The sequence below is a fragment of the Bos taurus genome, chromosome 25, assembly GCF_002263795.3.
Source record: "Bos taurus isolate L1 Dominette 01449 registration number 42190680 breed Hereford chromosome 25, ARS-UCD2.0, whole genome shotgun sequence".
Classification (NCBI taxonomy): Eukaryota; Metazoa; Chordata; class Mammalia; order Artiodactyla; family Bovidae; genus Bos; species Bos taurus.
Genome location: NC_037352.1, coordinates 19,599,670 through 19,625,329, shown reverse-complemented (window position 1 = coordinate 19,625,329; position 25,660 = coordinate 19,599,670). Strand labels below are relative to the sequence as shown.

General features: G+C 38.1%; 1 protein-coding gene across 1 annotated transcript in view; it reads right to left on the bottom strand.

The window, feature by feature from the left end:
* Positions 1-1,494: 1,494 nt before the first annotated feature.
* Positions 1,495-25,660, bottom strand: part of ABCA16 (ATP binding cassette subfamily A member 16) — a 214,316-nt gene continuing 190,150 nt past the window's right edge. The window contains exons 25-31 of the mRNA XM_059881562.1: positions 23,886-24,011; positions 23,440-23,634; positions 13,067-13,254; positions 12,466-12,636; positions 11,691-11,881; positions 2,011-2,084; positions 1,495-1,631 (exon numbers count right to left, since the gene is read on the bottom strand). Of these exons, the coding sequence (XP_059737545.1) occupies positions 1,512-1,631; positions 2,011-2,084; positions 11,691-11,881; positions 12,466-12,636; positions 13,067-13,254; positions 23,440-23,634; positions 23,886-24,011 (1,065 nt within the window). The 3' untranslated portion in view covers positions 1,495-1,511. The remainder of the gene's footprint in view (positions 1,632-2,010; positions 2,085-11,690; positions 11,882-12,465; positions 12,637-13,066; positions 13,255-23,439; positions 23,635-23,885; positions 24,012-25,660) is intronic.

Here is a 25,660-nt window from a genome sequence, read left to right as displayed (position 1 = left end):
TACTGACTGCCTATTATGAAGATTTGAGTTCCAGAAGCTCAGGGTTCCTCTTCTGTAACACAACCCTCTGAATAAACAGGTAGGATTGGGGAACTGACACAAATTATGATCTCTGCCTACTGTTACTGCTGTGAATAACAAAATCTAGTGTCTTTTTTTTTTTTTTTTGACTGCATAGGGTCTTTGTTGCTATGTGTGGGCTTTCTCTAGCTGTGAGTGGGGATTGCTCCTGGTTGCAGTGTGAGGGCTTCTCATTGTGGGGACTTCTCTTGCTGTGGAGTAGAGGCTCTAGGCACACAGGCTTCAGTCATTGCAGATGTAGGCTCAGTAGTAGTGGTTTGCAGGCTCTAGAGTGCAGGATCAATCGCTGTGGTCCACAGGCTTAGTTGCTCTGCGGCATGTGGAATCTTCCCGGACCAGGGATCGAACCTGTGTCTCCTGCATTGGCAGATATATTCTTATCCACTGTACCACCAGGGAAGTCTCAAGTCTTATGTTCTTGACGTAGGATTCCAGTGTCTTCTGCCAGTATTCATGGAACTGTGGTAAGCTAACTTGACAATTTACAGGTAGGGTAAAATCTCAGACCCTTCGTAGTTCATTTCTTGACAACAGGTCACTTACTCTAATCATCAAAGGTTGCAATCTTTCTTCTTTGGGGTTTCAGTTTGTGTACACACACACACAGAGTGATAGACACACACACAGAGACAGACAGAGACACACAGGGAGAGAGAAGAAGAGGGGACTGAGAAGGAGAAGAGAGAGAAGGAGGAGAAGGAGAGGGGAGAAGGAAAGAAAAGAGGAGAGGAGAGAGGGGAGGGGAGGGAGAGTGAGGTTGAGAAAGACAGAGAGAGGGAGAGAGATGCTTCTCTGTATCTAGTTGTAGGCAGCAGCCAGAAAGGCATAGTAGTCACTGGTTGGGAATGATGCTGAGCAAGGCCCTGTGGGTCTCCTGAGAACAAAGATTTTGTGTGTCCCCCATTTCTTTGACAGGAAACAGCCTTCATTCAGCCTCCGTGACCTTCCCTGAGTTCCAGTGGGCAGATTCAAGCAGTTGTTAATTGGGGAAGGGAGGGGGCTTGTGAGACCAGGGAGAAACAGTCAAGGGTAGCCTTGGGGCAGGGTCCTGTTTCCCCATAAGTGGATATACACAACGATATCTTTGCCTCCTCCAGGTGGGAAAAGTTAAAAGTTAATGACAGTATGCTGCTCACAAGCATGTAGAACCTCAGACCAGTTGGAGCTGAAGGTTGATGATGCTGACTCCTACTTACCTTACCACTAATCCACAGAAGACTGTCCATGTACGGATCGATTACTATAAAACTTATTATCTTCTTCAAGTTGGGACATTTGAGGGCATTAGCTTGCTGTGGCCCCCTTTACCTGGCAAGGCAATGAAACTATCCTTTTCTACTTCACCCAAAAGTCTGTCTCCAAGATTCAGTTTGGCACTGGTGTACAGAGAAGCTGAGCTTTCAACATCAGAAATGAATCTCATAGCAGCTTTATTTCTTGGCCTTATCAATATTAGCAAAAGTCAGAAAGATTTGTTCCAGTGTTATCTGGCTGATGAAGTAGTCTACTAGATTGAATAGTGTTTTAGCTTCCTCCATAATATGAAACACCTTTAACAGAAAAAAAAAAAAGAAAATCATGGTGTTACCATTGCTGTATCCTCAGACAAACCTTTCCCCCACCCAATCACTTCCCAATTCCTGCCAGGTTTATGCTTAGGAACAAAAAGATATGGAAGGGGGAAGTTAGAAGAAGGAAAACATGAAAAATAGAGACGAGGAGACAGTTCTTTATTTCTATTCTCTTAATAGGTATGGAATATTAGAGGTAGGGTCAGAAGTATCAATCAAACTACAGGGGCCTGTGGAAAGTAACTTAAAAGTTCTCTTCTGCAAATATTCTGTTCCCATTCCACATGCTTGAATCTCTGTGCTTCCCATTAGTCTCCATTAACACATAATGTTAGAAATGTATGATTTCAACAATCACCTTTCCCCAACAAATTCCCTTGCTGGGAATGTAGTAGCCAATAATTCCGTGATGATCCTGATTTATGATGTTACCTAAGAAAGGAAAGATTTGACAGATGAGTAATAGAGAGGGCCCCGTTTACAAAATTCCCCAATAATTCCCTTTCCAGTTATCCCACCAATAGAGAAATAATATGTGCAGTTAAAACAAAGATGACATAATTCCATTTTTACTACATATGACTGTTAAGTATTTCAACAGATTTACTTCCACATGAAATATGGTCTTATTGCTCACAGTTTGTAAAAATTGCAGAGGGTAGGATAATCACTTTTAGACATGGAAAAAATAACTCACATGCTCTTTGCCAAAGCAGAATTACATGAACTCTAATGTTCTATAGGACTCAGTTTCTAAACATTGTTCATAAAAATTGGGTATGGTTTCTTTTTCCTGTTGGTGTATCTGTGTGTGTGTGTGTGGTATTTGTGTGTGGTGTGTGTGTAGTGTAGGATCTGTATAGTACTCTTATGAGTAGGCAATTTTCATCCTAAAGGAAAGAGGAAATTCATGTCTATATAAAACAAATGTGAAGGCATTCACTGCAGAAATGAAATTGAGGTAGTAATACTATAGCTACTCCTAAAATAGGATGTATTTGTATTTATTGTTACACAGTTGAAGACTACTGCAAATGGAATAAGTTGGGATTAAGATATTTTAAATAAATAATCTCTATGTCAATTATAATAAGGGATTTTCTTTTTTAATAAATCTCTGCATAACCTCCATGAATAAGGAAAAATTTTTTTAACTTTAAAAACTGTAAACTATACCAAGCATATAAAAGTATATGGAAATAAATGTACAGTTTAGTGAATTATAATAAAGTTAACAAACATGTCCATGGAGAAGGAAATGGCAACCCACTCCAGTGTTCTTGCCTGGAGAATCCCATGGGCAGAGGAGACTGGTGGGCCACAGTCCACGGGGTCGCAAAGAGTCGGACACGACTGAGTGACTTTGTTGTTGTTCAGTCACTCTCTGTGACCCCATGGACTGCAGCATGCCAGACTTCCCTGTCCTTCACCATTTCCTGGAGCTTGCTCAAACTCATGTCCATTGAGTCAGTGATGCCACCCAAACATCTCATCCTCTGTTGTCCACTTTTCCTCCTGCCTTCAATCTTTCTCAGCATCAGGGGCTTCTCTAATGAGTCAGGTCTTCACAGCAGGAGGCCAAAATATTGAAGCCAGAATAACCCACCTAAGCCTCTTCTCAATTTCTAACCCATATAAATGTGATAAGTGTTTATTGTTGTTTTAGGTCACTAAAATCTTAGATCACTAAGTTAAGTTTTGGTAATTTGCAGCTGCTGCTATTGCTGTTTAGTCTCTAAGTTGAGAGGTAACTAACACAGCTTCTGCTTTGGGGCTATTACATTCAACTTTATTTTGAACATTCTCTACCTGCCCCCTGGTACTTATATGAAATCATTTTCCTGAGGGACAGAGGTTTGAGTGTCATTAACATTAGTGGACATTGACAAAGTTTTTCAAGTATCTTATGTTCCCCCCAGCCATGTATGAGACTCTCCTTTTTTCTTCTCTGTACCAACTCTTGGTATGGTTAATTAAAAAATTTTAGCCATTTTGATGTGTGTGCCAATTTAAATTTGCATTTACCAGATGCCTAATAATTCTGAACACCTTTTTATATGTTTCCTGCTTGTTTTGGTTGTTTTTTCAATATTGAAAACTTCTCTCTCTGAAACATAAATTTCTGTTTTCCCTAGCTGTTAGGAATAACAAAATTAACTCTTTCTCTGGCTATGTACAGCATAACTGCTGATTGCACATGTTATTGCTGTCAGAGATTTTGGCCTGTTTGTATTCTGGGTTCTTGGGGAAATACTCTGCCACCTAGTTTTTGTTAAAAATGTTTTCATGAATTTTTGCTTATATCATTCTATTTCTTCCATTTTGTTAAGAAATTTGGGAAAATTCAAAACTGATCATTTGGTTTTAATTTCAGTAATTATAATTTTTGTATCTGAGCATTTTGTTTGCCTTTTTTTCAAATCTGCTTTGTTTATTTCTAAAGAAAATTCTGAAGCGTCACACATACAGCAAACAAATAAAACCATAATTGAAAAGACACATGTAACCTAATGTTCATAGCAGCACTATTTACAATAGCTAGGACATGGAAACATCCTAGATGTCCATCAACAGATAAATGGATAAAGAAGATGTGGTATGTATATGTGTATATATATATATATATATACACATACATACACATACACACAATGGAATATTACTCAGCTATAAAGGGAATGAATTTGAATCAGTTCTAGAGAAGTGGATGAACCTAGAGCCTGTTATATAGAGTGAAGTAAGTCACAAAGAGAAAAATAAACAATGTATATTAATGCATACATGTGGAATCTAGAAAAATGGTATCAATGAACCTATTTGCAGAGAAAGAATGGAGATGGAGATATAGAGAACAGATTGTGGACACCGTGGTGGGAAGGAAAGAGTGGGATGAATGGAGAAAGTAGTATTGACGTATGTATAGTACCACGCCTAAAAGAGCTATCTGGTGAGAAGTTGCTGTATAACACAGGGAGCCCAGCCTGGCCCTCTGTTATGACCTAGAAGTGTGAGATGTGGGGTGGAGGGAGGCTCAAGAGGGAGGTGATATACATATATAGTAAGGACTGATTTGCATAGTTGTACAGCAGAAACTAACGCAACATTGTAAAGCAATTTTCCTCTGATGAAAAAAGTAAATCATAATTATACTGCTCAATGAATTTTCACAAAGTTCATTGCATCTTTTATGTGTGGCTTTACTTCTCTTTCCGTATTGTGTTTGGATTGTATGCTATGTAGTTGCAGTTTGTGCATTCTCACTGATGAATACTATTCCAATGTATACGTACAGTATTCCACTTCAGTAGAATATGATTCCACTGGATCATATTCCATCATATTATGAATATGCCATAATTTATTTATCCATCCCATTGATGGATGGAAGTTTTAGCCATTATGTGTAGTGCATTAATAAACAGTCTTTTACATATTTTTTAGTGAACATAGTGAACATATGAACTCATTCCTACTATGTACCTTAGAAGTAGAAAAAGAGAGAGTATCCTTCACAGTTCATTTTATGAGACAGTATAACCTTAATGCTAAAATTAGACACCACAAATTACAAGAAAAGAAAATTATAGACCAGCATATCTTCTAAGCATAGCAGAAAATACACTTAGCAAATACTAGTAAATTGAATCTAACATTACAGAAAAAAGGGAATACATTACAACCAAGTGAGAGTTATTCCAGGAATACAATGTTGGCCTACATTAAAAACTTGACCAATGTAATTCCCTACACTAGTAGAAAAAAGGGCAAAGATTATTGAGTCATTTTGATGGATGTATAAACAAAACTCTCTTTTTGGCTGTTGACAATCTGATGGTAATGTATCTTGGTGCGGATCTCTCTGAGTTAATCCTATTTGAAACAATGATTTTAGATTCAAAGCTTACATCAAATATGAGTTTTCAGCCATTGTATCTTCAAATGTTCTTTTTCCCCTTTTCCTTCTCTCTTTTCCTCTGGGACTCCCAAACTGCATATGTTGATCTTGATATTGTTCAACAGGTCTGTTAGGCTTTGTTCAATTTTCTTAAACCCTTTTTCTTTCTGTTCCTCAGACTTTACAATTTCAACTGTGCTATCTTCAAGCTTGCTGATTTTTCTCTATGTTCAAATATGCCTTTGAATCCATGTAGTGTATTTTTCTTTTCAGTAATTGTACTTTTCATCTTAGAATTTCTTTTGGCTTCTTTTAATACTTTCTATCTTTTTTATTGAGTTTCCAATTTCTTTCATACACTGTTTTCTTAAATTTGTCAATGTCTTCCTTTAGCTCTTTGAGCATTTTCAAGACACTTGAGTCCTTGTCTAGTAAGCCTTCCATCTGTTCTTCTTCAGAGATGGTTTGATTATTTTTTCTTTTGAGTGGGCCAAACTTTCCTATTACTTTGTTTTGTGATTTTTCCATGTGAAAGTGAACACTTGAATCTTAAAATACGATAACTCTGGGAATCAGATTCTCCCTTTTCTCCAGTGTTTGCTGTTTAAAAAAGCTTAACATTGTTGGAGGGTGTCTCTGTGCTGGAGATAAGCTTGAGGTTTAAGTGTGAGATCTCCTCAGATGTATTCTTTTTGTGCCTTCATCTTTCTCTGGCATAGGCAGTGATGTTCTAAAATTTTTTTGCATATATTGTGAATTTTGAATATCATAAATCCCTAAATGTCTCACTTCTGAAAGGCAGGAAAGGGAAAAATGAAAAAAAGTACATTCTTTTTAAATTCCCTGCACGCTCTTTTAGCTGATGGTGGTTGCATTAATGGTGACCCGCCTTTGTGTCTTTAGGTCCTTGATTCAAAGGATTAATCTGTAATCAGAATACAGAGCCTTGATATTTGGAGGGCAAGGTCCTTATTGCCTACTATTATTCTTCAAGCTACTATAGGAACACTTGCATGGGGCTGGAAATTAGAAGATGGGTAGCCCTACTGCACTGTAATAAAGTGATTGAAATTAATCACAATTAATTTCTAGGGTCATACTTCCCCCAGAACCTGCAAATTTTCAAGTAGACATTAGAGTTCCAGAATAATTACATCAGACAATTTCTGCCAGACTAATTATTGTCTAGGTGAAGAGATATATTCCTGGAGCTTTCTACTCTGTTATCTTCCCTGATGTCACTTTTTGGCTAATTTTTGATTTTCTCTTTTATTTCATGCAAAGTTATTTTATTGATTTCAAGATTCTTTCCTTTGGCTTCTAGCATTTTTTACCCTGATGTTTCTGTGTGTAGTTCTCTGGGTATTTATCTCTTTATACTTATATTTATTGACCATCTCAGATCTAGACATTAATGTTTTTCATTAAATTTGAGAAGTCTTCAGGGGCTAGTTTTTGGATATCTTTTGCCCCTTCCTTTTCTTTTGGTGCTCCCATTTTGCATATATAGATGTACTTAATGGTTCCCTACAGGTTTTTGAGGCTCTGTTAATTTTCTTCTTACTTTTTTCTTTTGTTCTTTGGATCACATTATCTCTATTGATCTATCTTCAATTTTGCTAATTCTGCTAGTTCAATCTATTTTATTGTATGTTTCCATAACAGAATATGCTTTTGGTTCATTAAAAATAATTTTTAACTCTTTGGTGATATCTTTTATTTGTTGAGATTTTTCAGTATACCTTCCTTTATTTCCTGAAGCATTAACTTCACCTATTGAATATATTTACTGTATCTTTGTAGTCTTTCCTAAGACTGAAATCTGGTTGCTTTCAGATTCCATTGCTAGCTTCCTGCCATCTCCTTTTCCTGGTATGGGTCACATTTTGTTTTGTGCATGTCTCATAAGTTTTTGTTGAAAACTGGATGTTTAAAAAAACTTTTTATTTTTTGTGGACCCCACTCCAGTACTCTTGCCTGGAAAATCCCATGGACAGAGGAGCCTGGTAGGCTGCAGTCCATGGGGTTGCTAAGAGTCGGACATGACTGAGTGACTTCACTTTCACTTTTCACTTTCATGCATTGGAGAAGGAAATGGCACCCCACTCCAGTGTTCTTGCCTGGAGAATCCCAGGGACGGAGAAGCCTGGTAGGCTGCAGTCCATGGGGTTGCTAAGAGTCGGACATGACTGAGTGACTTCACTTTCACTTTTCACTTTCATGCATCGGAGGAGGAAATGGCAACCCACTCCAGAGTTCTTGCCTGGAGAATCCCAGGGACGGCGGGGCCTGGTGGGCTGCTGTCTATGGGGTCACACAGAGTCGGACACGACTGAAGCAACTTAGCAGCAGCAGCAGCCAAATAACAGTGTTGTGATAGTTTCAAGTGAACACTGAAGGGACTTAGCTGTACATATATATGTATCCATTCCCCTACCCCTGCCCCGTCCCCAAACTACCCTTCCATCCAGGCTGCCACATAACATTGAGCAGAGTTTCATGTGCTATACAATAGTCCCTGGAAAACTGGGCATATAATTAGTATGTTGTGAAGTGAAGTGAAAGTCACTCAGTCATGTCCGACTCTTTGCGACCCAATGGACTATACAGTCCATGACATTCTCCAGACCAGAATACTGGAGTGGGTAACCTTTCTGTTTTCCAGGGAATCTTCCCAACCCAGTGATTGAACCCAGGTCTCCCACATTGCTGGTGGATTCTTTACCAGCTGAGCCACAAGGGAAGCCCAGGAATACTGGAGTGGGTAGCCTATCCCTTCTCCAGTGGAACTTTAACCGAGGAATCGAACCGGGGTCTCCTGCATTGCAGGCGGATTCTTTACCAACTGAGCTATCAACTGGTAATTTAAAACTTGTGGTTTGATTTTTCATTTAGTTTTTGACTGGCTGCAGTATTTTAGTGAAGTCTATTTGCCCTCCCCTCTGTGGTATAAAACCTCTGATGTTGCTCCCTAGAGGACACTGCTTCAGGCATGTGCATGGTCACCCGAGGATGACAGTTTCTTTAGCAAGGCTCTCTTTGTCACTTGCCCTGAGTATAGCCAAATGCTAAATTCTTCTGTTAAAAATCGCTAGCTCTTTTGTTTTCATCAATATCCTAGGGCATAGAGTGTCCCACAGATAGTTTCAATTTCATTTAAGTTCTTTTCAGGGATAGTTTTTGAATCAAATGTTTGCAGTTTGCTCTGATCCCAGGAGCACTGTTCTTAGTGGTAAATTACCTGGTTTTCTCTGGTAAACTAGCTGATCTGATTTAGTTTATACTTATTAATAAGGCTTCTGTTCTCCTCTTAATTGCTTTCCACTAAAACTGTCATTGCTTTTGAGGGCACCTTTGAGTTTAAATTTCCCCACATTCTCTTTCAAATAAAGTCAGTCTTGGGAAAGAGCTTCAGAGCTCTTTGTTTTATGGTTTGCTTTCTCATGGGAAAAATCTCTGAGCCATGGCTCTGGAACTGAGAAGTGGGATAGTAGTCCACTTCTGAGTGACATCCCTGCTTGAGGAGCTGGGAAGAAGGTGGTACCAGCAGGTTTTTCTCATGCTGCAGAAGCTGTGATCTGAAAATGATCAGGTCATGGGTAATTTGAACCCCCATATTCTCAGCACAGCATGGATGAGATAGAGTCTCTGTCCCATAAAGGAGGGCTAAATAGAAAAGGGAGTCCCTGATCTCTTGGCTTGTAATTGCCTGAAAATTAGCCTCTGCCACAGGTAGATGGGGGCAGAATGAGAAATGTTGACATCTTGCTCCTCCCAGGAAGATACCTTAGTGGTCAACTTGAAGCTGATAGAAGAGGAAGCCCTCTGTTCTTGGTTGCACCTACTTGCAGTGGAGTTTTCATTGAATTGGGCTGGGAAGAGTTGTGAAGAAGAAAATTGTATTTCACACATCAGAAGATCTTGCTGTTCTTCAGTTCAGTTCAGTTCAGTCGCTCAGTCGTGTCTGACTCTTTGAGACCCAATGAATCACAGCACGCGAGGCCTCCCTGTCCATCACCAACTCCCGGAGTTCACTCAGACTCACGGCCATCAAGTCAGTGATGCCATCCAGCATCTCATCCTCTGTTGTCCCCTTCTCCTCCTGCCCCCAATCCCTCCCAGCATCAGAGTCTTTTCCAATGAGTCAACTCTTCACATGAGGTGGCCAAAGTATTGGAGTTTCAGCTTTAGCATCATTCCTTCCAAAGAAATCCCAGGGCTGATCTCCTTCAGAATGGACTGGTTGGATCTCCTTGCAGTCCAAGGGACTCTCAAGAGTCTTCTCCAACACCACAGTTCAAAAGCATCAATTCTTCGGCGCTCAGCCTTCTTCACAGTCCAACTCTCACATCCATACATGACCACAGGAAAAACCATAGCCTTGACTAGACGGACCTTTGTTGGCAAAGTAATGTCTCTGCTTTTGAATATGCTATCTAGGTTGGTCATAACTTTCCTTCCAAGGAGTAAGTGTCTTTTATTTTATTTTATTTTTTTCACAAAACTGTAGGCACCTCTCCTTGTAAGTGTCTTTTAATTTCATGGCTGCAGTCACCATCTCACATCTTATAGATCTTTGTTTTTTCCTTTTCTGGGTAATCTTTATGCATAGGTCCCATACATAAAGGGACCATCCTTTCTATTTTGTTATCTTTAAATGGGGAAGTTTTATTTGAAATAGCTAATTTGCTCAAGGATAGCATGGGGAAAGATTGCCAATTCAGTAACTTTCCATATGTAGTTTCACGTCCAAGCTATTGTGTTCATCACCTCCTTTAAGACAGGTTTGGCCTCAGTTTTTTGTGTCCTCTCTCACCTTCAAAGTAAATAGAATGGCTCATAGTATATATATATATATATATATATATGCTTCTGTGTGGTTAATTACCTTTAACACTGCATACAAAGAGTGCTCCACATATCTTTCCATACCAATGAATGGCTAAATGAATATCCAGCTGGCTTGATGGACATATTTATTAGGATATTCTAATATAATTAATACTAAATTAATGATCTTTCCTACATTATGGTTCTTCCTGTCTAATTGATCATTCCCCGCCCCCTCGCCCCACCTGCCTCCTTCTCTCTCTCTCTCTCTCTCTCTCTCTCTCTCTATATATATATATATATATGCTGCTGCTAAGTCGCTTCAATCATGTCCAACTCTGTGTGACCCCATAGACGGCAGCCCACCAGGCTCCCCCCATCCCTGGGATTCTCCAGGCAAGAACACTGGAGTGGGTTGCCATTTCCTTCTCCAATGCATGAAAGTGAAAGGTGAAAGTGAAGTCGCTCAGTCGTGTCTGACTCTTAGCAACCCCGTGGACTGCAGCCTACCAGGTTCCTCCATCCATGGGATTTTCCAGGCAAGAGCACTGGAGTGGGGTGCCATTGCCTTCTCTTCTCTCTCTCTCTCTCTCTATATATATATATATATATATATGTATGAAATATAATTTCTTCCTCTCCATGCTTACTGTCACTTCCTTAGTGCAGGCCAATACCATTTATTGCTTTATCATTGTTATAGACTCCTTGCTTTTAAACATGCATCCTAACCATCTGGCTACCACACTGTTGATAGAGTGATCATTGAAGTTAAAGACTACAAATAAAGTAGTAAGAGTACAAATAAATAGAAGCTGGCTATAAATTTGTTTATCATGGGCACAGAGAGGCACTTGCTGAAATTAGCACACAAAGGCTGAATAAATTTTTATGTCAAACATCCAGTTCATTTCCTTGAAAGAAGAAAAGGGGATTTGCATTTCATAAACATTGCCTGACTCAGTAATCAGGGAATGGCAGAGGAAAGATGCTCAAAAAGAAGGGAAACCTTAAAAATTATCAAGGATAAAAAATAGAGCCTTAACTTCAATAATTTAACTCTAAATGAATAAACTTGAATGGATGTATCTTACTGGTTAATTCCTACAAGAGACTGGTGAGAACCTCTGCTATTTTGAGAAAGCTTCTTAGCATAATCAGGGGTAAATTTGTAGAAAAATTATTTCTAAAGGAGCCTAATATAAAAGCTCAATAAACATTAATTACTCATAGAAAACAGTTATTGAGTACATGCAGCAGAACAACATATGTGACTTAAAACAATTTTCACAAGTAAGCCCTATCTATATTACCTGGGAAATTTGTCTCAATGAATTCCTTGAACTGCTCTAGTTTATCTTCGTTATCACCAATGTTAATCTTTGCTGTCAGAGTATATATATTACCAAACTTGTTCTTGAGGTGACGTGGGCTGCCTAGGCACTTGAACTTCCCCTTCACCATGATGGCCAGCCTGGTACAAAGGGCTTCACATTCTTCCATGCTAGAGGCACAAAGGATATATGGATGAAGAGACTCCCTCTCAGAAGCAAGACTCTATATTTCAAAATAGAGCTATGATTATAACGTAACACTTATAGGAAGAAGGCTTTATATTGCATGTGATCATTACTAAGACAATATTTGGAAAGAGGAGATTTAAAAATTCAAAGCAGTTGATTTCTAAATTCACAAGAGAAACACTTCCCTGACTTCCTACCTTTTACCAAGTCTTATCAGTTAAATAAAATTAAATACTATTGCAGATAAAATTTGCTATCAGTTAAATATTTTATTAGTTAAATAATATTTTACCAGTTGAATTCCAGTCATAACCTAAAATTTTTGGTAGGCAGTTATTGCTTTTAATGCATTAATAAATGTGTATGTTTTGTGTAATTATTATATAAGGAACTACATTTCAGAACTTAACTGAGTATTCTAGATTTTGCCTAGGAATCAGCATTTGCTCACGGTCCCTCTTATGTACTTCACGTACTTAGACAAGTTCACTGACATATCCCTGACTCAAACTAAGTCTCTCTTATACACTTCTGACTCTCACCCATGTCTCCTAATGGGTCATACCTGTGGGAAGATATGACGATAGCTTTGCCACTATTACATATCCCTGTAACTGTGTCCCACATATGGCGCCTGGCTACTGGGTCCATGCCAGTAGATGGTTCATCCAGGAAAACAACTGAGGACTTTCCCATTAGGGCAATAGCGGTATTCAATTTACCTTTGTTTCCTCCACTTTATTGTCAAAGAAGGAGAGAGAAAGTGGAGGAGAAAGAAGAAATAAGATTATCATTAATTCAACAGAATTAGCTCATATATCCACAATGCTGTGTATACACCAACTCATTTTCATTGAAATGACTTTTGGGGGGAGTATGCTTTTTAGCATCATTATTGGTAAAATATTTTTGTTTTAAGGAGATAAATAACCATAGGGATACAGGAATGAATGTGTTCTTTTTGAAATGCAAAGGCTACAGATCATGTCTGCAAAAGGTTAACTTCATACAAATATGATCTGCCTTATTTCTGATATCTGAACCCTGACGGCTATTTGTTTCCGTGTGACAGAGTTGTCAGGTTGAGTTTACAGGCATTCATTCTAAACAGCAGAAATACAGATGGGCAGTAGGCAGCTTAATAAATAAGCAACATAATGTCTCACCTGTATGTGCAGACCAGCTTGTCAGCATGGGTTTCCATGTGCATTGAATACAAAAAGGTTTCCACATACATGCCAATGTCTGGCTCAGGAACACCCCGCAGCCTGGCGTACATGATCAGCACTTCCCGACCTGTCATGTGGCCCAGCATGGGGTCAGATTGAGGACAATAGCCAATTCTTGACCTAATCTGAATCAAGAGGGTAATTCATAAGCAATAAACCTAAGTCGACTATTCCATTGAACATACAGTAACACGGATGAGAGAGGAAACCTGAAGTTTCTAGCCCATGCTAGCAAGAAGATGTGATACCCATAGAGCTCTGAATAAGAATTATTTCTTTTTCAGTCTAAAGAAACTTTACACCTGGAACCCACTGTAGTAAAATGGAATACTAATATCCCTCACTGGAATTTTCAATACATATCTATTGTGCACTGCAGTGCACCCAAGATAACTCTTGGTTAGATGAAATTGCATATTCAGATATCACTAGGAAAGAGCCATTTTATTAAAGCTATTAAAATAATGAATAGAATTTCACTTCCAGTAGTAGCCAGTAACTTCTATTAAGCCAACTATCCCACAGATGAAAACTATTATATACATTATATATATCTTCTATGGGCTTCCCTGGTGGCTCAGATGGTAAAGAATCTGCCTGCAATGTGGGAGATCCAGGTTCAATCCCTGGGTTAGGAAGATCCTATGGAAAAGGAAATGGCTACCCACTCCAGTGTTCTTGTCTGTAGAATTCCATGGACAAAGAAGCCTGGTGGGCTACTATCCATGGGGTCACAAAGAGTCAAACATGACTGAGCGACTAACACACATCCTTATATATTGAATTGGCAAAAATGTTCATTCAGGTTTTTCCATACCATCTTACAGGAAAACCCAAACAAACTTTTTGACCAACTCAATATATATAAATACAAGAATAAATAAGTTTAGCTATATTGAAATAAAAAGCTTGTGTACAACAAAGGAAACCATAAATAAAACGAAAGGGCAACCTACCAAATGGAAGAAAATATTTGCTAATTATATACCTGATAAGGGGTTAATATCCAACATATAAAAGAATTCATACAACTCAACATCAAAAAGACAAACAATCTGATTTAAAAAATGAGCATAGGACCTGAATAGACATTTTTCTGAAGGAGACGTACAGAAGGCCAACAGGTACCTGAAAAGGTTCTCAACATCATTAATCATTTAGGGAAATGCAAATTAAAACCACAATGAGCTTTCACCTCACACCTATTAAAATGGCTATTATCCAAAAGATAAGAAATAACAAATGCTGGTGAGGATGTGGAGAAAAGAGAACTCTTGTGCACTGTTGGTGAAATGTAAATTGGTGTAGCCACTATTGAAAACAGCATGAAGATTAAAAAATAGAAGTATCATATTATTCAGCATTTCCACTTCTGGGTAGGAAAAAATGAAGGAAGGAAATGAAAATCTTCCCTAACTCAAAAAGATATCTGCACCCCTACGTTCAATGCAGCATTATTTACACTAGCCAAGACATAGAAACAACCTGTCTGTTGATAGATGAATGGATAAAGAAGATGTGGTATATCTATACAATGGAATATTTCTTTAGCCATAAAAGTATCTTATTTTACTTTACTTCATTGAGGAATAAATCTTTGAAGCTTTCTCAGAAATTATGATTGTTTTGGTTTTTTATATTCTATTTCTTCTGAGGTCAGTTTTAATAATTTGTATGTAACTAAAAAATTAGTTTTATTAAAGATTTAAATTTTATTTGCATGGAGTTGAATCAAGTACTTTGTATTTCTTATAATTTATTTTCAATGTATTTGTGTTCCCTCTCTTTTTTAATAAGTTCATCCATTTCTTTATTTTTACAAAGTTCTAGTTGTTTTGATTTCTTTGTTAGTTGGCTCTATATTTTTATATATTAATTTATATACTTGTCTGCATTTATACTTTTGTATGCTTTCCTTCCATTAATTTTTTTCTGAGACAGGTGTTTATAAGCTGTTTATTTTTATTCTTTTTAAAATTGAAATGCATATATATAAGATTATTTTTTATTCATTTTTTTCAATTTTTATTTTTTATTAAATTGTAATCAGAGAATATATATTTTTATACTTGGAAATGCTGTTTTTCAAATGTATGGTGTAAAAATATTCATACTCATAAACAAATTATTTTTGAGAGATACAGAATTTGATATGTATCAATCATGTTTACCATATTGACTATTGACTAAGTTGCTTATGTATTTTTTGTTTGTATTTGTTTTTTACTGACATGGTCTGTCTTAGACTAAAAGAAGAGAATTAAACATTTCATATATTGGTTGGCCAGAAAGTTCCTTCTTTTTTTTAAGTAAAAATAAAAGACATATTTTTCATTTTTACCAAGAACTTTATTGAACAATGTAGTCACCAATTTGTTCCACTACCTTTTCAAGCAACTTCATAATTCCATCTTCCCAAAACTTTATTTTTTTGAGCAAAGAATGTTTCCAGGTGCCTTTTACAGTCTCCCAGGGAACTGAAATTTTTTCCATTAAGAGAATTTTGTAAAAACTGAAATAAATGAAAATATGAAGGTGCAAAGTCTGGTGAATACCATGGGTGAATCGGAACTTCCCAGCCAAGTTGTAACCACTAGTTTTTCCCTGATTATCAAAGAAACATGTAGTCTTGCATTATCCTTTTGGAAGGTTATGCATTTTCTGTTGCCTAATTCTGGATGCCTTTCATGGAGTTCTGCCTTCAGTTGGTCTAATTGAGAAAGCTATCTCTTTGGAATTAATCACTTGGTTTTCCAAAAGGAGCTCATAATAGAGGACTCCATTTCAATCCCACCATATACACACCACCTTCTTTACCAAGACCAGCCTTTGGTGAGGTTGGTGGTGGTTTATTTCACTTGCTTAAGATCTCTTCTATTCCACATTATTGTACAGTATCCACTTTTCATCATCTGTCACAATTTGTTTTAAAAGCAAAACGTCTTCATTACATTTTGGTACAGAATCACATGCAGAAATATGGTCAAGAAGTTTTTTTTTTTTTTTTGCTTAACTTACATGTAACCCAAACATCAAAGCAATTAATATAGCCAAGCTGGTGGAAATGATTTTGAACACTTAATTTGCTTATTTTGAGTATGTTGGCTGTATCCCTCATGGTACAACATTGCTGCTGCTACTGCTGCTAAGTCGCGTCAGTCATGTCCGACTCTGTGCGACCCCATAGACGGCAGCCCACCAGGCTCGCCCGTCCCTGGGATTCATTCTCCAGGCAAGAACACTGGAGTAGGTTGCCATTTCCTTTTCCAATGCATGAAAGTGAAAAGTGAAAATGAAGTCGCTCAGTCGTGTCCGACTCTTAGCGACCCCATGGAATGCAGCCTACCAGGTTCCTCCATCCATGGGATTTCCCAGGCAAGAGTACTGGAGTGGGGTGCCATTGTCTTGATTAGATCTCTATCAACTTCAACTGTCCTAGCTGACTATGGACCATGGTCCATCAGAAATCTTCAGTATGAAACTCTGCAAACCACTTCTGACACTTAAAAAAAAAATTCTAGAAGGCTTTTATTTATTTATTTATTTTTTTTTCTTTTCAGAAAGTTAGGTTTAATGAATGACAAACTTTTAAGCTTTATCCAGGTTTAGTATTTTGGCAGCACCAGGTTTTAGTTGCAGCATGTTGGGCTCTAGTTCCCTGACCCAGGCACCCTACACTGGAAGCACGGACCGACACGAAGTCCCTAAACCACACGTATTAAAAGAGGACTATTCAATGAGTTTTGACATATGTGTACACAATGAAAATATCACCACAATCAATATAATGAATATGTCTGTCACCTCCAAAAGTTCCCTCGTGGTTATTTCTACCTCTCTCCCTGTATGCCCTCTCTCCTTCCAGGCAAGCGAAGGCTTTTATTATCTCTGTCCAGGGAGATAGATAGGACTTAATATTTTTTGTAAAGGGGAAGATTCCCATTAAAATTAAGTTGTTTTGTCACAAGAGGTAAAGATATCAGATTAGGTTTGGGGCAAAATTCTCTAATTTTGCTAATTTACCAGGTGATATAATTTTTTTTTCATTTAAGATTCTTACCACAATCATATTTCCATGTTGCAACGTAGTTTTTGTAATTGTCACAATTTTTTCTGGTTGTTTTTTCTCTCTCCAATCTTTATTTTTCTTTAATATACATATTTAATTGAAGTATAGTTGACTTACAGTGCTTCAAGTACACAGGAAGGTGATTCAGCCAGACATATACACATTTATCATTTTCCAGATTTTCTCCATTATAGGCTACTACAAGATATTGACTATATTTCCCTGTGCTATACAGTAAATGTTTGTTGCTTGTTGCTTATCTATTTTTTAAACTAGAAATCTAGCATTCTATTTATACTAAGTCAAACAAATGAAGTCAAATGTCCAAATTTTTTAGTCAAAAATTCATAAGTTTTCTAAAATATATGTATATTATACATACTATTTATATATATGTAAACAAAAGCTTTTATACTACACTTGGTAAAGGTTTGAGAAAGAACATTAAAAAAAGAGAAGAGATGAAGAAATTGGAAAACAAACTAAATGAAACAGAATATGAAATAGAAAAAGTGAAACAAACTAGATAAAAGTAAAAGATCATCATACAGTCCAGTTGTTTTTAAACATGGCTACTAATTAGAAACATATCTGAAGATTTGGAGAAAAATTTTTGTATTTTTCAAAAAATTCCAAGATAATTTTGATATGCATTTGGATTTCAAGATTATAGGTTGATTATAGGTTTTTCTATTAAATTGTAGTTTTTGGTTTATATAAAATTCTATTTTTCTTTATTGACCAATCATGATACAATGGTAAGTGAGTAATAGTTGCATAATCACAATAGTAAAAAATGTTTATCAGTTTTCACAATCAACAACCAGATAAAAAATAAAAGACAATTACAATTGCAAACCACAATGGGAACATGATTAACCTAACAATATAAAATAATTACATACAATTTGGGGGGGGTGTCAAGCAATGATGTGGTAAGTGGAAATGCATACATGCACATGTTTTCATGCACACAGCCCGTCTATGTCTTTTGGTTGGTGCATCTAATCCATTTACATTTAAGGTAATTATCCATACATATGACCCTATTACTGTTTTCTTAATTGTTTTGGATCTATTTTCTGTAGATCTTTTCCTTCTTTTGTTCCCTGCCTAGAGTAGCATTGGTTGTAAAGCTGGTTTCAGTTCAGTTCAGTTCTGTCCCTCAGTCATGTCCGACTCTTTGCAATCCCACGGACAGCAGCATGCCAGGCTTTCCTGTCCATCATCAACTCCCAGAGCTTGCTCAAACTTTTGTCCATCGAGTTAGTGATGCTATCCAACCATCTCATCCTCTGTCGTCCCCTTCTCCCCCTGCCTTCAATCTTTCTCAGTGTGGTGCCGAATTCTCTTAACTTTTGTTTGTCTGGAAAGCTGTTGATTTCTCCATCAAATCTGAATAAGAGTCTTGTTGGGTAGAGTATTCTTGGTTGTTGGTTCTTCCCATTCATCAGTTTAAATATATCATCCCATTTCCTTCTGGCTTGTAGAGTTTCTGTCTAGAAATTAGCTTGTAATCTGATGGGAGTTCCCTTGTATGTTATTTGTCGTTTTTCCCTTGTTGCTTTCAATATTTTATCTTTGTCCCTAATTTTTGTCAGTTTGATTACCATGTGTCTCGGTATGGTCCTCATTGGATTTATCTTTCCTGGGACTCTCTGTGCTTCCTGGACTTAGTTGAGTATTTCCTTTCCCATGTTAGGGAAGTTTTCAGCTATTATTATCTCTTAAAATATTTTCTCAGGTCCTTTCTTTCTCTCTTTTCCTTCTGGGACCTCTATAATGCCAATGTTGGTGCATTTAATGTTGTTCCAGAAGTCTCTTAGACTGTCTTCACTTCTTTTCACTTAAAAAAAAAATTCTGGTCTGCAGAATTGATTTCCACCATTCTGTCCTCCAGGTCATTTGTCCATTCTTCTGCCTTAGTTATTGAGTTATTGATTCCTTTGAGTGTATTATTCATCTCTGTTTGTTCTTTAGTCCTTGTAGGTCTTTGGTAAACATTTCTTGCATCTTCTCCATTGTTTTCCTGCGATCTGGATCATCTTCAATACTGTTATTCTGAATTTTTTCTCGAAGATTGCCTATCTTCTCTTCATTTATTTATTTTTCTTGGATTTTATCTTGTCCCTTCATCTGGGATATAACTTTCTGCTTTTTCATCCAGATTAACTTTCTGTAATTTGGTTTTTGTTCTACCCTCTCTGGGATGATGGCTCTTTTGCTTCTTCTGTCTGCCCTCTGATGGAGGAGGCTAAGAGAGTTGTGTGAGCTTCCTGATGGGAGGGACTGGCAGTGGTAAAAACTGGTCTTGCTCTGGTGAGCAGGGCCTTGGCCAGTGAAGCTTTAATTTAATTATCTGCTGATGGGTGGGGTTGTTCTCCCTCCCTGGTAGTTTTTTGGCCTGAGGTGACCCAGCCCTTGGGTCTAGGGCTCTATGGTCAGGTTAATGGTGACCTCCAAGAGTGTTTATGCCAAGGTGACCTTTCTAGACTGCTGGACCATTGTGCCTGTCCCTGTGGTGAGCCCCTGCTGACTCATGCCTCCACAGGAGACCCTTCAACACTACCAGGTAGTTTTGTTTTAGTGGAGTCACTTGTGGAGTCACTGCTCCTTTCCTCTGGGTCTTGGTGCATGCAAGATTATATCTGTGCTCTTCATTTAAGACTGGAGTCTTATTTCCCCCAGCCCAATGGAAGTCCTATAATCAAATCCCGCTGACCTTCATAGTCGGATTCCATGGGATTCCCAGTCCCTTTGTCAAAGCCCCAGGCTGGGAAGCCTGATGTAGGGTTCAGAAACTTCACAACAGTGGGAGAACTTCTTTTGTATTAATGTTCTCTGGTTTGTGGGTCACCCACCAAGTGGGTATGGGATTTGACTTCTATCGTGATTGTGCCCCTCCTACCAACCTGCTGTGGCCTCTTCTTTGTCTTTGGATGTCGGGTATATTTTTTGGTGGGCTCCAGCATTCTGCTGGAGCTTCCCAGGTAGTGCTAGTGGTAAAGAATCCACCTGCCAATGCAGGAGACACGAGGGACTTGGGTGATTCTGGTTTGATCCCTGGGTCAGGAAGATCACCTGGAGAAGGGAATGGGACCCCACTCCAGTATTTTTGCCTGTAAAATCCCATGGACAGAGGTGTGTGGCAGGCTACAGTCCATGGGATCACAAAGAGTAGACACGACTGAGCAATGCACTATGCTGGAGCCAGAACAGGTGAAATAACTCAATGTGTAACTCAATGAAACTATGATCCATACTGTGCAAGGCCACTCAAGATGGAAAGGTCATGGTGGAGAGTTCTGACAAAATGTGGGCGACTGGAGAAGGGATTTGCAAATCCCTTCAGCATTCTTGCTTTGAGAACCCCGTGAACAGTGTGAAAAGCCAAAAAGATAAGACACTGAAAGATGAGCCCGCAGATCAGTAGGTGTCCAATATGTTACTGGGGAAGAACTGAGAAATATCTCCGAAGAGAATAAAGAGGCTTTGAACCAAAGAGGAAATGAAACCCAGTTTTAGATACATCTGGTGGTAAAGGTAAATACAATGCTGTAAAGAACAGTATTGCATAGAAGCCTGGAATATTAGGTCCATGAATGAAAGTAAATTGGATGTGGTCAAGCCAGAGATGGCAAGTGTGAACATTGACATTTTAGAAATCAGTGAACTAAAATGGATGGGAATGGGTGAATTTAATTCAGATGACCATTATATCTACTACTGTAGGCAAGAATCCCTTAGAAGAAATGGAGTAGCCCTCATAGTCAACAAAAGAGTCCAAAACACAGTGTTTGGGTGCAGTCTCAAAAAAGGACAGAATGATCTTGGTTAATTTCCAAGGCAAACCATTCAACACCACAGTAATCCAAGTCTATGCCCCACCACTAATATCAAAGAAGTTGAACTTGAACAGTTCTATGAAGATCTACAAGACCTTCTAGAACTAACAGCAAAAAGATGTCCTTTTCATCATAGGGGACTGGAATGCAAAAATAGGAAGTCAAGAGACCCCTGGAGTAACAGGCAAGTTTGGCCTTGGAGTGCAAAATGAAGCAGACCAAAGGCTAAAGAGTTTTGCCAAGAGAACACCCTCATCATAGAAAATACCCACTTACAACTACATAAGAGATGACTCTACACATGGACATCAGATGGCCAATACAAAAATCAGATTGATTATATTCTTTGCCACGGATGATGGAGAAGTTTTCTATGGTCAGCCATAACAAGACCGGAAGCTGACTATGGTCTAAGACAATGAGCTCTTTATTGCAAAATTCAGGCTTACGTTGAAGAAAGTAGGGAAAACCACTAGGTCATTCAGGTAGGACATAAATCAAATCTCTTATGATTACACTGTGGAAGTGACAAAAACATTCAAGGGATTAGATCTGATAAACAGAGTGCCTAAAGAACTGTGGACGGAGGTTTATAATATTGTATAGGAGGTGTTAACCAAAACCATCTCTAAGAAAAAGAAATGCAAGAAGACACAATGGTTGGCTGAGGATGCCTTAGAAAAATCTGTGAAAAGAAGAGAAGCAAAAGGCAAAGGAGAAAAGGAAACATATGTGCATCTGAACGCAGAGTGCGAAAGAATAGCAAGGAGAGACAAGAAAGCCTTCTTAAGTGAACAATGCAAAGAAATAGAGGAAAACAACAGAATGGGAAAGACTAGTGATCTCTTCAAGAAAATTAGAGATACTAAGGGAACATTTCATGCAAAGATGGGCTCGATAAAGGACAGAAACAGTAAGAAACTAACAGAAGCAGAAGAAATTAAGAAGAGGTGGCAAGAGTACACAGAAGGACTATACAAAAAAGGTCTTAATGACCCAGATAACCATGATGATGCTGTCATTTACCTAGAACCAGACATTCACAGAGTGGGGGGAGGAGAGTGGAATGAACTGGGAAATTAGGATTGAAATATATACACTATCATGTGTTAAATAAATAACTATCGGGAATCTGCTCTGTAGCACAGGGAGCTCAGCTCCGTGTTCTGTGATGACCTAGATGGGTGGGATGGGTTGGAGAGAGGTCTAAGAGGGATGGAATACATGTACGCATATAGCTGATTCACTTTGTTGTACAGCAAAAACTAACACTACATTGTAAAGCGACTATATCCCGATTAAAAAATATGTACCCAGATTTTCTTCCTAACTCACTAATCTTCCTCAACTTTTTCTCCAATTATTCTCTCTCTCACTCCATGTCTTAGAAATGTTGTTGATCCTCAGGATTCAGCCCATATCTTTCTCCTCATTATTATACATACTCCAAATAGACTGTCTCACTTACTCTCACAGTTTAAATTTCACTTGTACTTTGATGAATTCTGAGAGATTTATATCTCCATATCAATTCACTATCATAGATTCCAACTGTCTATTGGATATTTTCCCATTTAAATGTGTCAGAAACATCTAACATTCAACATATTCTTCTCCAAATATACTCATCTCTTGTCTTTACTATCTGGAAAAATGGAACTTTCACTCATTCATTGGCTCAAGATATTTCTTTTCTTATAACCCACATTCAAATGGAGCCCAAACCTTGACAAATTTTACTTTCTCAGTATCTTTCATGCTGCTGCTACTGCTGCTAAGTCGCTTCAGTAGTGTCCGACTCTGTGCAACTCCAGAGACGGCAGCCCACCAGGCTCCCCCGTCCCTGGGATTCTCCAGGCAAGAACACTGGAGTGGGTTGCCATTTCCTCCTCCAATGCATGAAAGTGAAGAGTGAAAGTGAAGTCGCTCAGTCGTGTCCGACTCCTAGCGACCCCATGGACTGCAGCCTACCAGGCTCCTCCGTCCATGGGATTTTCTAGGCAAGAGTACTGGAGTGGGGTGCCATTGTCTTCTCCAGTATCTTTCATAATCCCTTTTAAAAATCATTGTTTTATATCAAACTCCAATTATGTAAGAGCAGGTTATGTGAAATAACCATTCTTCCTGTTTTTCATTTGATCCATTTACAGGTAATCAGATTTTTTTCAGCCAGAAAGAGTATTCGCCTTTTCCCAAACTCAAGATGTTATCATGACTATTACTGTCCCTGCAGTCTGTTACATTTGAGAAAAAGAATGTATATATATATACATTCTTTTCTTATATATATATATATATATATATATATATATATATATCAATGCTTTTTTCCATGCCCTCCACCCATTTCTCTGGTTACCTTAGGACTCGAACTCAGTGATTAGGTCTAGAAATACCTTTCTGATATTTTCAGTGATGTTAATGCCATCAATTAACACAACTCCAGAGGTTGTGATCTCTTCTCCAGTCAACATTTTGAATGTAGTGGTTTTTCCGGCTCCATTTAATCCAAGTAATCCAAAGCACTCATACTTTGGGACTAAAAGGGAGATATTTCTCACAGCCTTTACAACTGGACACTTGTAGTAAGTCTGAGAAAATTAAAAGAGAACCACAATGTACTGAAGGAGTGATAATGGGTCAACCATAACCATAACCTCAGACCCTGTGGACTGTTACGTATGGACAGTTTCAGAAGAGCCTTTCCCCTTTCAGTCCTCTATTTTACCAGAATGTACATAGATCCCATAGAACTCCAAAGAATTAGTAATACTACCAACAAATTTGTGGCAGGGAAGGTGGGCTAAATCTTAGTGCAAGGTTGGACATTGAATGACTTTACCTTTGTAAGTTCGTTGAAAAGCAAAGGGACAGCCATCAACCTAGGTAACAGTTTCTGGACTCTCTTTCTTTCATTTATTACATCTTTATCCCCATATTCCTTGATTAGGTGGATGGAATCTGTAGCCTATATTTTCAAGACAAAGATCACAGATTTGAATAAACGTTAGACATTTTGGCTTAAACTGGGTGGCTTTTTGAAAGCTGACCTGAGGGAATAATTTCAAAGATGCCACAAAATATTTGCGTAATTTCTATTAATGAGCTTCTCTACCAATTTTCTGAGGAGGGCATGGCAACCCACTCCAGTCTTCTTGCCTGGAGAATCGCCATGGACAAAGGACCTGGCAAGCTACAGTCCACAGGGTCACAAAGAGTTGTACACGACTGAGTGACTAAGCACAGCACCGACTTCCTGAACTCTTATGCACAAATGTATTCCTGACTTGCTTATTTTTTTCTTTTTTCTTGGGCATGTGGCATGCAGGATCTTAGTTCTCCAACTAGGGACTGAACCCGTGCTCCCTTCAGTGAAAGCCTGGAGTCTTAACCACTAGACTGCCAGGGAATTCCCATAACTTGCTTATTTTTTAAATTGTAGTCATGAACAAATTGTCTTACAAGTATGAGTCTTGCCAGTGACCTGGACATTTTGTGGAGAACAAAAGCAACAATGATACTTACTTATTACCTAGTGTGATTTGTTACATCCAAAATATATTCAAGAGAGCATTAGGTTTAAGAGAGAAGAATGAGCTCCTTTTTTTTGATTAGGGCCCCTTATTGGTGAAGTTTGAGCTGAGTTTAACAAAAATATATTGAGAGAATAAAGAGAAAATATATTGGAGAATAAACAAAAATATATTGAGAGAATGAAGGTAGGGTGGGGATGGAAGAAAGGTTGCCATTAACAGTGGGAGCTTAATGAAAGTTGTGTGAGAATGAAACAACATGGTGTGTTTTGTGAATACTAATTTGTTACTGCTTGAGCAAAATTTTGTTGTTTTGAACTGCTCATGTTTAATTCAAGTACTCATTTAATGGTAATGGTTGAGGAATGGAGCAGGAGGATATATCCAGCTCACATGCTAATTCAGTAAACATGCTAATCAAAAGAGTGAGAAGAGAGCTGCTTTTTTCTTTTCCAATCTCAAAATTGATAGAATGCAAGTGGTAAGAGTGAATATTCTTGCCCAATTTTCAATCTTAGAGGGAAAACATTTAGTCCTTCCCTTTATGTTTATTGTAGGCTTTACATATAAACACAACTCTGTGCGACCCATAGACAGCAGCCCACCAGGCTCCCCTGTCCCTGGGATTCTCCAGGCAAGAACACTGGAGTGGGTTGCCATTTCCTTCTCCAGTGCATGAAAGTGAAAAGTGAAAGTGAAGTTGCTCAGTCGTGTCCGACTCTTAGCGACCCCATGGACTGCAGCCTACCAGGCTCCTCCATCCATGGGATTTTCCAGGCAAGGGTACTGAAGTGGGTTGCCATTGCCTTCTCCGTTTCTTCTTGAGGTGATCAATATTGTAACACTGATTCATTTTCAAATATTAAACTAATTCATGGAATAAACCCTCCTTGTTAATTTCTTTCATATATTCCTATATTCTTTTTTAAAAAAGATTTATTTATTTACTTTTGGTTCTATTCTAGTGTAGATCAGTGAGAGTTCAATTACTGAATGAATGAACAGTTAAAATACAAAATCCCAAGGCAAAACTCTGAGATTGTGTGAACTATGAGACCTATATAAAGCAATAGTTAATAATCTG